Source organism: Podarcis vaucheri (assembly GCF_965113315.1).
Source record: "Podarcis vaucheri genome assembly, chromosome: 2".
In the NCBI taxonomy this organism is placed as follows: Eukaryota; Metazoa; Chordata; class Lepidosauria; order Squamata; family Lacertidae; genus Podarcis; species Podarcis vaucheri.
This window is the reverse complement of record NC_138760.1, coordinates 103,120,078-103,133,120: the sequence shown is the minus strand read 5'-3', so window position 1 is coordinate 103,133,120 and position 13,043 is coordinate 103,120,078. Positions and strand designations below refer to the sequence as shown.

Genomic DNA, 13,043 nt, shown 5'->3' with positions numbered 1-13,043 from the left:
AAATGCACAACACAAACACTCAAGACAGCAAGCCCTACAGAACTCACTGGAGCTTGATTCCAAATTTAAACAAAATTGGGATCAGGTTGTAAGACACTGCAGCATTGGTAAACACTGCTTTTTTATCAATTAGGGATTTTCCCACACACACATAAAGCATTCCCAACTGCTGCAAAGACCTTCTAATTGGTACACTCCAAATTACATATATAGATGAAATGATTTCAAGAAGGGGAGAATTTACCTTGAAATAAAGGAGGCATCTAGTGGAATTCAATAGAAAATTATTATAGCAGCAGCAGCTAAGGGGGCTAAGACAGACTTTGCAAACATCCTATCTGAACTAACAGCTGTCTCAGAATCTTAGGTCTGAACAATATTGAAAGTCAAAGAGTAAACTAGCCTTTAACATTCGTTCGCCCCGTTACCCTACATCTCGTATTGGGTGTTTCAAAGCTAACAATTTCTCTCTTCCATCTGGAAAAAGAATTGTAAAGACCATCCCTTTTTTGTGTGCAATATCATTTTGGAAAATTAATCAAGGGTGGAGTGGCAGAGGAAATGTTAATGGTGCAGCTGTCCAAGCTAACGGAGTCTGAATTACAGGAAGCAGAAATTGCCTATTTCTCTCTTTATTCCACTTTCACAAGTCAGGTCTCGAGCAAATGTGTGCACACTGCCAAGCTTATGTACTGTGCTTAAGTACTTTGTCAGCAGTTTCTCCACCTGACCTAGAAGAAACAACCTTCCTGGTTTCAGAATATGCTCCCTCCACCCACTCTCTACAGAACGCCAGTTCCATTTCAACAACTTTAGGTCAGCCATCACCAAATCTAAAGCTGTTCAGGCACACAGTTTCCCTGCTGCCTCATTACTCTTCTGCAGTGACATCCCACTTTATGTAGATTAATCCAATTAATTAATCCAAGATTAATCCCCAGATTAATCCAACAGGAAGACCTCTTGGAAAAAACACTATTTCACTGTATACAGAAGAACTACTGTATATTGTTATTGTGCTATGCATGGTCACTCTCTCAAAGGGACTGTAACATGGTTGTAAAGGGCATTATTTGCCTGCAGGAAAAGCCACAGCTGAAGGATATCAGATAATAGCACTGTGTAGGACTACTGAGATCGTGGAGATCCACTTTGGGTGAAGAGAAACAATCCTGAGCCAGATGCACCAATGGTATGTCTCCCCAGTGGTAGACTGGGGTGAGGGAAGAGATCATTGCTCAGTGATAGGAGCATATGCTTTTCAAGCAAAGTACTGTGCTAGGTGGAGCAATGGGCTAACTCAGTGTAAGGTAGCATCATATGTTCATATACACACCAAGGCATCTTCCCACTTGCAGCCACCAACCTTCCTTGCTGCTGACCATATTTATATCCTGTTATTTGCCAACACGTTCTATCCTTGTCAGTACCAATGTTTCAGATTTGATCAGGGCAAAATATTATGCATGTATGGGCTGCACTGAGCCTGGCACCTGACTGGTGAGCGAGGGATTTGAACCTCCCGCTTCCTAAAGAAAGCATCATTACCAACCCTCCACACTCCTGCTCATCAATGGAATCAGTATTAAACTGTAGTCGCCCAAACAACAAAATAAGGATAATTGTGTCCTGAGCACATTAGATAAACTATAGAAATTTGAAGAGCTAACTCTTACAGGGAACAATGTTTTCCCTAAAGATGCCCGAAGGGTTCCAAAGTTGAGGGATACCCCACTGCACTCATACTAGGAAAGGTTGGCATCTGTTTGTGTCTTGAGGTAAAAATGACCTTCTAAACAAGAGGATAACATTCCTGGAGTCTTCTAAGCTCCAGGCTTTATTTGGGAGTCTGGCCAAATCCTAATACTATTAGTATTAGCTCTTATTGACTTGCAAAGGACCCTGCCAGGATTGCAAAGACCCTGTGTGCCAACTCTTCATCAGCACCTTCCAATGCAGATTTCTGAGGACATGCTGCTCTATTTTGTATGGAGCACATAAGGGAAAGTTTGAGGTCACACCACTATTCTTTCTGGACAGAAAGAAGTACTCTGTCTGCCAAAATTGGGTGAAAAAATATAGGGACCTTGTTTTATGTCAGGCCCTCCAAATCATGAGGACCTCCAGATATTGCTGGACTACAGCTCCCAACATCCTAGACCATGCTGGTGAGAGCCGATGGTGGCCAGGAGTCCAAAAACATCTGTTCCTTGCCCCAGGCTGGAAGCATGCATGACCTTTGGTACCACATTTGAACAACTCAGAGTGGTACTCTGATTGAAGTGCCTTAAGGGGGATTCTAACTGCATTTAGGAACACTGTGTGAGTAGGGTAGTTGTGTATCCTACTTTATAGAGGGCAGCTCTTTAACTATTCTGCTCTATTTTGAAGTGTCTTCCATTTGAAAGGCTGTCCATCCAAGTGTGGCTTAAAGGTAAAGGACCAAAAGGAGATATCACGAAGGTCTTACAGTTAGCCCCTTAGCAGCAGACTGAGCAAGCACAGGTCACCTAGGCATAGCTTTCCCAATTATTGGGGATTATTTGCTGTACAGTATTTCTATTTAAATGGCATAGATTATTTCTAAAATTTGCTTCTATACATATGATTAATGTATGCAAATCTCATGCAAATTAGTTCCTCTTTATTTGGCTATGTGCACCTAGTGCAGTCTAGGTTCCTAATCAAAGGGAGGATTCTAATCGTATTTGCCTGAGCACTATTAATTTATTTGTGTATCACTTCTCATAAAACACCTCAAAGCAATTTGGCAATAAGAAACATCAACTTACTATATATATATATATATATATATATATATATGCTTTCGTATATATATATCCAATACAAGTACAGACTCCACTTAAGTGGCTTGTTGGGAAAGGAAATTGTTGCTTGTTGCTGAAAAGATAAAAGACAACACCTGTCTGATTTATAATGGGAGCAGACCTTCAAACTCCACTTTCAGAAGTTGGGAAAACAGGAGCATGGATTGATTGTTATGTATGGGGGCACTGAGGGCTGAGCTGGCATGCACACTCCCACATCCGTTGCACAGTCATACAAATAGCAGAACAGGGCTCTTTTTACACATCTATGGAACCACACCTTTTGAGTGAAGTTGATCCTACTAGTATCCTGAAACACTTGTGGAGATGCTACCAGTCATAAGTCACAGTACTAGGCTAGGTTGACAAATAATCTGACCTGGTATAAAGCAGCAGTACAAATTTGGCTACCTGGGAACAATCCCCCCCCCAATGTTCATCTCAAGTAAGACGAACTCTGAACTAGGTTATTTCTCATCACATAGTAAGAAGAATAGCTCAAAATTACCTACTCGTTATCTTTTGTGAAGCTAGGAAGCGCAGGACAAAATAAATACATAGTAGATTCTAAAAGAGTTATAGTACTCCAGAATGAGAGTGAAAAGAGTATACAACAAAAATATTCCCAAACTGAGCTGTCCTGTACAAGGAGGCAGGGTTGATAATGCAATACTTGGGCAAAAAGGCCAGGGAGCAGCGGTTCTCAACCTTTGGGTCCCAGATGTTGTTGGACTACAACTCCCATCATCCCTGAGCTCTGGCCTTGCTAGCTAGGGATGATGGGAGTTGTAGTTCAACAACATCTGGGGACCCACAGGTTGAGAACCGCTGCTTAGGGCAAGGGAGGACAGTGGGCCACAAAAGGGATCAAATGTCAGAACAAACTCATAGTTGCCACTGCAACGTTGTTCCAACACCACCTAACCTGCCACTATCCCGTCAACAGATCCTGTGGAGGATGGCTGTGGGAGGAACCACACACATACAATTTAGCTTCACTTGCAGCCATGTAAGAAACGGGGCAGAATTCATCAACCTGGAGCCCTACTGTTCATGTGTTTGCTAAGCATACGCATTAAGCCACGACTTAATGGCCCGGAGTGCTTTTTACCAGCTCCACCTGCTATGCCAGCTGAGATGGTTCCTGGAGCAAAACAGCCCGACCATAGTGGTCCATGAATGAGCAACCGCAAGGCTTGACCACTGTCACATGCTTCATTTGGGACTGCCCTTGTATCTGGTCTGGGAGATAAACTAATATGCAGAATTCAGAAGCCACACTGCTCACGGGAGAAGGTAACTGGTTGCAGAGAGCACTGCACTGGTTGCTGATTTGCTGCTGAGCCAGGTTCAGTGTTCTTGTGTTTATTCACAAAGCTCTAAACAGGCTAGGCCCAAAGAATGTAAGAACTGTCCGACCACCAAGCTCTTCTGATGGGAACTTTTGCTGGTTCGTCTGATCCCTGAGGTTCAGTTGGTTTTGACTAGGGACCAAGCCTTCAATGGACCAAGCCTACATTCATTACTTTACCCACTTTTGCCCCTGGACCTGCCCACCTGCACATGGCACCCCCAAAAAGGTGACTACAGGGGAATGCGGGCCTCAGGCTGAAAAAGGTTCCCTACTCCTGGTGTACAGAATCGTAGAGTTGGAAGGGGACCACAAAGATCATTTAGTTCAACCGCCTGCAGTGCAGGAAACTTTTTGCCCAGCATGGGGCTTGAACCCACAACCCTAAGATTCAGAGTCTCATGCTCTATTATATAAGGAACAAAGGCCAATCAGCTGGATGCCCTGCTCCAACTGAAATTCAAGGGCATGAGCCAGCTTTGTAAGGCCACAGAAGGTCACATTATACATATTGTACATTAAGTACTATAATCTCAAGAGATCCTTCACTGAACCACCCATGCGTTCCCTTTCAATATCACACGCATACGCATGCACGGAAATTCACAACAGCAGGCTGAGTATTTCAAAACGATTCTCCTGTCACATGAAACAGCTCTTTTGCGTGGAAATTGCACAGAGCAGTTGGGGAGAGTAAAAAGCCTGCACCTAATGCCTCGTGGACTGCTTTTACAGAAAATGCAGATAATGAAAACAATTGTGTTAGCTTTAAAACAATCACAGCAGAGTGTATGCCATCACTCTGCAGCACTTCCAGGTATCTGCTGGATTTTTGTCCGACTGGCAAACCAAGGATTAAATGGGGTGGAGAGAGGAAAGAGTTACTGGAAGAACACATTTCAATATTTATACCTCTCCCTATCCAATATACAACCAAATTACCAGCATAAGGGCCCATAAATAATCACTGCAGAAACAGAGTAAATATGGGATCATGAATAAGTTTCATGCCCAATGCATGCTCTGCCTGCTTGCTTGATGGACGTGAAGGGCAGGCACTGAATTAACCCCATTGGATTTAAAAGCATGTGGTGGCAGCGAAGGGTTGTCCTTTTGAAAGGCATAGGGATGGAAAGGGCGATCAATCTCAATTAGCAATTTTAAACACCGTTGGAGGGCACTTTGCCCAGCAAAAGTTTCCAGAAACCACTACAATTTTAGAAAGTGTGAACGTCCAAGTCAATTAAGTCACGTGAAAACAGAAACACTGGCATCTTGGACTTCCACATTGCCAGTCTTTCCAGGGACTATGAAAATGTAAGTTTGTGCCTACATGCCTCTCATTCAATATTCATTCATCCTTCCTTCCCTCCCTCCAGAGCCCTGGATCAAACCAATGGCTTATCTAGTCCATCACCCTGTTCTCACACTGGCCAACCAAGTGCCTGTGGGAAACCAATGAGCAGCACATGAGCACAAGAGCCCTCTCCCCTCCTGTGGTTTCCAGCACCTGGTATTCAGATGCACAGCATAGCCACCACAGCTAGCTGTTTTTGATAGCCCTCTCCCTCCCAAAATTTATCCAATCCTCTCTCAAAGTCATCCATAGAATTGTAGACTCGGAAGGGATCCCAAGGGACATCTAGTCCAACCCCCAGCAAGGCAGGAATATGCACATGGCCCCTATGGGGATCGAACCTGCAACCCTGACATTATCAGCACCACGCTCTAACCGACTGAGCTAACTGACCGAGTTGGTGGCCATCGCTGGCTCACTGTGGCAGGGAGTTCCATAGTTCGAAGCAGAGATGCCTACCAACAGATCCTCAATGGATTTTTTATATATAAAAAGGATAAAACAGTAACATTTTCAGCAATTTAATTTTTTAAAATAAGAGCCAACCAAAAGCTATTATCTTGTGCATGTATAGAAAACATACAGGCTTCATCCAAGAGCATCCCACAGGTAAGTTGGTTAGGGCTGGTTGCACATAGGCTTTCTCACCCCGTTTCTCCCCCCCCCTTTCTTTGGGGGCTATGCAAGAAGGAGGAACAACCAAAGCACCCGAGGGCTCCCCCCCTTTCCTTTTTACCTGATAGACGTCCCTTATCCCGCACCACGTCCTCAGCGCCTGGTGGCATCCCCTCACCCGCTGCGTGTACCACCTCCTCAGCGTCGACACCGTCAGGTTCCAGACGAAGCGGCTCCCGCTGAAGAGCAGGTCCTCCACTCCGCACATGAACACCGAAGCCATGACTTTGCCACTTCAGAGGGGGACCCTCGCGCTCTCTTTCTCAGAGCCACGCTTCCTCCTCCTCTTCTCCTCTCCCTTGCGCCTTGGCTCACAGCAGTCCAGTTAATAATAACAACAACAACAAGGCGCTCCTTCTGCTATTGCAGGCTCATGCTACACCGCGCCGAGCAAGGGGAGGTGCGCTTCGCGGAGAGGCGTGGGGGCCAGAGCCTCTCGCACAAACTCCTCATTCACGCGCCGCTTCCTGGGCAGACCTCCCAGACGCTGCCCCGGCGCGCCTTGAAGCCCAGCCAAGGGCTGAAGCCGAGGCGGCGGCAGCAGCGGTAGCTCCACACAGCCCAGCCTTGTGTCCTTCTTAACAGCTTATATAAATCTCCGCTAAGCTTCAGCAGCTACCACTACGGGCTCTAATTAAAAGTTTAACCCGTTTTGTGAGCGGGGAGCGCGTCTCTTTTCTCTCTCTCCCCCCCCCCTCTCTCTCTTTCTCTCTCACACACAAGTAGCTTATCTGAATACTCCTGAGCTTGCTCCCCGCACGAGGAAAGGGAGAAAAGAGACCACAAACAATTCCTGTCAAGTACTTCCAGACTGCGTTTCCCTCCTAAATGCTCTTATAATATGGAAGCGCGCGCCTGCGCGCACCCACCCTCTCCAAGGAAAAAGCGTAGAAAAACACCTCATAAGCCACCTTCAACTTTTCTTTTTTTTAATGGAAGTTATAACGGTGTCACCATTTTTTTCTGTCAGTTAATAACGGGCCTGACATTTATTTCCGACTCTCTCAGTGGCGTAGCGTGGGTTGTCAGCACCCGGGGCAAGGCAAGTAATTTGCGCCCCCTAACCCGTGGATTTGCGCCCCCTAACCCGTGGATATGCGCCCCCTAACCCGTGGATATGCGCCCCCTAACCCCCAGATGTTGCGCCCGGTGCGGCCGCCCCCCCTGCACCCCCCACGCTACGCCACTGCACACACACATAACTCGCAGAACTTTTGAAACCTAAAGCATCTTCTGCTTGTGAGGAGAACCTCCGTCACACGCAGGAGAATACTGTAATACCTTAGTGAATGTTTCCTTCCTCTCTCTCTCTCTCTCTCTCTCTCTGGTATTCCCTATTTTTTAAATACACACACTCGGAGAAAGCCACCTCGCTAGCTAAGAAAAATGAGCGTCGATTTGGGTTCTCCTCCGTTTAAACTGACGGTAATCCTATTAAAACGCAGCATGCGGAGCACGAGAAAAACAGAGCCGCCTCACGCACGCTGAGCCCTTTCACCAGGCAGGCCACAAGTAAATAAACACTCTGTGAAATAATAGCCCACAAGAGAATCCCAGGCTTGCCTCAGTAGTTGGTATAAAATTAGGCTGCCGAAGCCCAGCCCTTTGGAGAATTAAACGGGAAGGAGGGGGGGGGGACGACTGCATTTCATTTTACAGGCCATTCCCTGTAAGGCTCTAAAGTGGGGAGGGCAGTTGTTAGTTGCTGGGAGGAGAGGAAGAAAACTCATCTTTTTAAACGATTACTCGTGGGATTTGGAGTTTTCTAAGCTTTTGAGGTATTGGAGAGGGCAGGGCAAGACAGCTTTCCTTGAACCATTTCCCTACCAAACAGTGAAAATAAACTGTTTAGGTTGCAATATAGACGCAAAAGGTGAGGCGATAAGAGGAAGAGGAAGTTGCTGAGGAGGACCACAGTATTGCAAGGCAGAATCAATTTGATTTTTGTTTGTTTGTTGCGTTTCTATCCCACTTTCTCTCCAAAGGGCTTGACTGCCTGGTTCTCCCCTGCCTCATCTAATCCCCATAACAACCACCCTGCGAGGTAGCTTAGGCTGAGAGGCTGCAACTGCCCCATGGTCACCCAGTGAGCTTCATGGCCAAATGGGGATTATGAATTCTCAAGTCTTAGTCTGACGGTGTAACCATTACACTGCACTGGCTCTTGACAAAGAGGAGGGAGCTGGAATAGAAGCCTTAAGGAACGGATACTGTGTGGCACCATGCCACTTTCTAACATTCAGTGAAATTCCCTGCATATTTTTGGACACAAGTCCATTCTTTTGTGCACAAGAAGAAATAACTTGGTACTCCCTGCCTGTTGACACCAGGCAGGAACCTTCAATGTACTCTTCTTGGCCTTGGCTCAAAACATTTTTCTTTAAGCCAACCTATCCGGACATACAGGGACGTGGATGGAGCTGTGGGTTAAACCACAGAGCCTAGGGCTTGCTGATCAGAAGGTCAGTGGTTCAAATCCCTGCAACGGGATGAGCTCACGTTGCTCGGTCCCAGCTCCTGCCAACCTAGCTGTTCAAAAGCATGCAGTGCAAATAGATAAATAGCTACCACTCCGGCGGGAAGGTAAAGTGTTTCCGTGTGCTGCTCTGGTTCGCCAGAAGAGGCTTAGTCATGCTGACCACAGCTGTCGGCAGACAAATGCCGGCTCCCTTGGCCTGAAAGCGAGATGAGCGCCACAACCCCAGAATTGTCCATGACTGGACCTAATGGTCAGGGGTCCCTTTACCTTTATCTGGACATATAGAAGGCTGGCATGATGTTTGCATCCTTTTGCTTACTGTTGGTTTTAATTATCTTTTGAATGTTGTTTGAATGCATTGCAGGGGGTTGGGCTAGATGACCCTTAGGGTCCCTTCCAACTCTATGAGTCTATGAGATGCCTGTTTTTAACTGTCTTTTGTTAACATTTAATTTCTTTTTGTAAACCACTTAAGATATTTTACAATGAGCAAGTGGAGTTGACATCTTTCCGCAGCGCCTGCAAAACGGAGCTGTTCCGCCAGACCTTTGGGCAGGATGCAGTTTGACTTACTTTCCTTTGTATAAAACAAAACTGAAGGAGGCCCCCAACCTGCTCACAGGTCCTTGTGTGCTCAGTGAAAACAATTGGTCCTGGCAAGTATTAACCACTCTCGGCTCCAACCTGATAATTGCCACCTTCCCATATTTTAACTTGTCTGAATTAATTTTAAGATGTACTTTAATTAATTGATGTCTGTTTTTATGCATATTGTGTTGCTTTTATGATGTTAGCTGCTCTGAGCCTGGCCTCGGCCGAGGAGGCGGGTTATAAATAATTATTATTATTATTATTATTACTATAGCAATATTGTTAAATCAAGCAAACAAGCTACTTCCATCAGCCTTCACCAGCCTGGTGCCCTCTAGATATGTTGGGACTCTCCAACACCCAACAGCCCCAGACAGTGTCATCAAAAGTCAGGGATGACCGGATTTGGAGTCTAACATATCTGAAGGCACCACATTCAAGAAGACTGCCTTAAATGAACATGCACAGGGAGGAAGAGGCATGAGCCTGATAGCTCTACTTCCTGTCCCCATCACCTTCCAGAGTTGATTATCTGCAGTGGGGAAGCCCCTGCATGTGTGGAGGTTCCCTGTGTGTTTTAGAACACTGAATTTCTGGGGTTCTAAAGCACCAAGGGAGCTTCAGACAGTAGCCCTCCAACTTAGGGAGCTTGGCTGGAACAGGGATTGTGGGTGGAGCTTCTGTACCTCCCTTCATGTGTTGATTTAAGTATCTATTCACATTGTGAACTTTCCTGAGATCTAATTTATTTCATAATCATTAATAATAAATTAATAAGTCATGTAGAAATGCCTAAATAGGGCTAGTGGCACACCTGGTTTTGAACTGGATGGGGTACTGCATGTTGAGATTCCTGCATTTTGCAGGGGGTTGGGCTAGATGGCCCTCGGGTCCCTTTCAACTCTACAATTCTGATTCTATGAAATATGAGATGAATTGTCACATTCTTACATTTTAACGTGCATACATTCCTAGAAATCTGGTTCTGCTTTCTAGGAATCAAGGTCCAAGGAAAAGAAAACCCATGCAGAGGGCCAGAATAACTTTATTATGTAAGTTGATTAGCACAATTAATACCTATATTTGATTAACAGTGACATCTGTAATTGTTTAATGCCTCAAATTTGCCTGTTACTTATGCTGTTTGTGTTTTTCATTAAAATGCTACATTATACCTGATCAGACTTCGTTTTGGGGAAGGGGAACATTTGTACAAATTTGGAACCAGCTGAATTAACACATGCCAGTAAGAAAACAGCAATAATTTTACTGAAGGACTGGTGACCTTATGCACCCCCGAAGAAATACTGAGTTAAATCCAAGAACCCCCTGGCATTTCCTCGCATATAAATAAAAAAAAAAGAGGCTGCTTCCCAAATCACATTTTGAAGCCAAAGATACTTTCATGGAACACATCAGAATGAAAAACTGGGCTGAAAAAAGTCAGAGACTAATGCAGAGTTCTGCCTTTAGGCAACAGCAGCAGGAACAACAACAAATCAAATGCACAGAGATTGGATTGGTAGTGGTACATGTGAAAAGGATCTTGGAATTGTAGTTATTGACAAGTTGAACATGAATCAGCTGTGTGATGCAGCTGCAAAAGAGATGAATGCGTTTTTAGGCTGCATTAATAGAACCACAGATTCAGGGCACGCCAAAAGCCCATCTAACCCAGCAGCCTGTCCTCACAGTGGTCAAATAGATGCTTATGGGAAGCTCACAAGCAGAACCTGAGTATAAGAGCCCTCTTCCCTCCTGTGGTCCCCTCAACTGGTATTCCAAAGCACACTGCCTCCTTCTGTGGAGGCAGACCACCACCAGCTTTGAGGCCAATCTGGTGATCCTGATCAGGCCCAGATTCGGGCTAGACCCAACCAGACCCTAAACTGATATCTGGGGCCCTTGCTCCTGTTATGGCCTTGACATACACCTTTATTAAACACGCAGCAAGCTGTGGTAGATAGAAGATGCGGCAGAGAGTCTCTCCTGCATATTTCCCTTCTTCCCCATTGTCCTGGCTGCTTAGTCACATGTTTAATACTCAATCCAATCTGATCTGAGGTCATCGGGGGCTATCTTGAACCACTCTGGACAGATCTCAGTTTCCATCTGGGATCCAGAATATGTCCTGATTAGTAACCAAGCTGAAGCTGGGAGACTAGAGAGAATCAGGAAAGGTGAGGGTGGGTTTTTTGGTGTTTTTAGTTGGCTTTGCCAATCAGGAGGCCTCTTTCTGCCTGCCTATCGTAGAAGCTGATGTTAGGCATTCCTACCAGGAAAGGGGGTCTGAAGCCCAAATATGCACAGGACTGGTCTCTGAAGTTCTGTGTTCTAATCCTGAATTCTGGGGCTTTGTGCAGGTTGTAGCCCTTCACAATCATTCAAATGCTCCTTTTTTTAGTACAAAGTAGTTACAGTTCTTATCTCATTTATCCTCACACAACATTCCTGTGAAGTCAGAAAGGTGTGTAAAATCACAGAATAGCACAGATTGGACTCCGTCAATCAGGCATCACAGCATAGCGTATCACAACCCACAATGACCTGTTTTGTTTTGTTTTGCCCAGCCTTCATTAAACTTCATTAAACGATTGCTTCATAGAGCTTTGAATAATACCACAGAGGCTTGAACTTTATAGGCACCCCCCCACACAATTCGTTTATGAAACACTGCAATCATTTTTAATAGTCACACGCAGAATAGTAACTATTTTAGAAACGGAACTCCAAGTCCCAAGCGTTATTTCAACACTTATTATATTTAACCGTGCTTTTGCTCACTGAATTTCAACAGGAGTGAGAAAGAACATCTGCACTATGACAACTAAGATTCTCAAAATAAAGAACTAGCTAGCACATAAAAATGCATACCACTTTATTGTACATAATAGTCCAAGCATCTTTAGGTCAAAATGTAAATCAGACAAAATGCGGGGGTGGGGGTGGGGAGAGAGATAATTTCAATTGTTTTAATTCTAGGACTAACATATAATTGTTTTAAAAAGAATAAATAATATATATTTTCAACCCTAATGCTCTCAACTCACATTTCCAAAGGTCAGTCCTGAATAATCTTTGCACTTAGCAGTCATCAGCATACAAATAGCCAATAGTTTTGCAGGTGCTGATCAAAAACCAAGGCTGGAGGTATTTAAGCAGAGACCAGGTGGCAATCTGCTATAAGAGGTGCTGCACTTGCATTGAGCAAGGGGTTGAACTAGTTGTCCTCCAAGGATCCTTCCAACTGTCCAGTCCTTTGGTTTGTATCCAACCAAAGCACTTCATATGTGGAATGACTTCCAAGAGTGCTCCTGTCTCCTCTCCCACTATGCACCTCTCAAATCTGCTCTGGGAGGGAAAGTGTCAGGTGTGCGTGCAGGAGCCAGGTCCTGTAACCAATAGGACTCTGCAGGACTGGGACCTTCCTAAGTTTGTTCTGTAGAGGCAAGGCACAGCCACACAGATGAGGCCGATTGGTAACTCACAGCACCTGGTGGCAAGAGCAGGGAAGGGATATAAGCATTTTCCCTTCGGCTCTTTGCCATAGCAACACGTTCCCTGCCCTGCTGCGTTTGACTTCTTGACTCCTTGCTTCTTAATCCTTGGACCCCTGACTTTGTGACTCCTTCCTGATCCTCAGACCCTTGACCATGACTCCTTGCTACTTGACCCTCGGACCCTTGGCTTCTTGACTCCCGGCTCTCTGTTCTTCAGACTCTTGGCTTTCTGACTCCTGGCTTCTGGACTCCTATTCCTGCT

The 13,043-nt window shown here is 45.2% G+C and overlaps 1 protein-coding gene across 6 annotated transcripts in view; it reads right to left on the bottom strand.

The window, feature by feature from the left end:
• FRMD4B (FERM domain containing 4B) overlaps window positions 1-13,043 on the bottom strand; it is a 262,525-nt gene that overhangs the window by 145,848 nt on the left and 103,634 nt on the right. Inside the window, exon 1 of one of the 6 annotated variants that reach the window (XM_082209327.1) lies at window positions 6,273-6,558. The exons of 1 other annotated variant lie outside the window; for it this stretch is intronic. In XM_082209327.1, the coding sequence (XP_082065453.1) occupies window positions 6,273-6,434 (162 nt within the window). In that variant the 5' untranslated portion in view covers window positions 6,435-6,558. Of the gene's footprint in view, window positions 1-6,272; window positions 6,559-13,043 lie in introns of those variants that run through there. 4 more of the 6 variants (XM_082209326.1, XM_082209329.1, XM_082209328.1 and 1 more) reach the window with 4 other exon arrangements.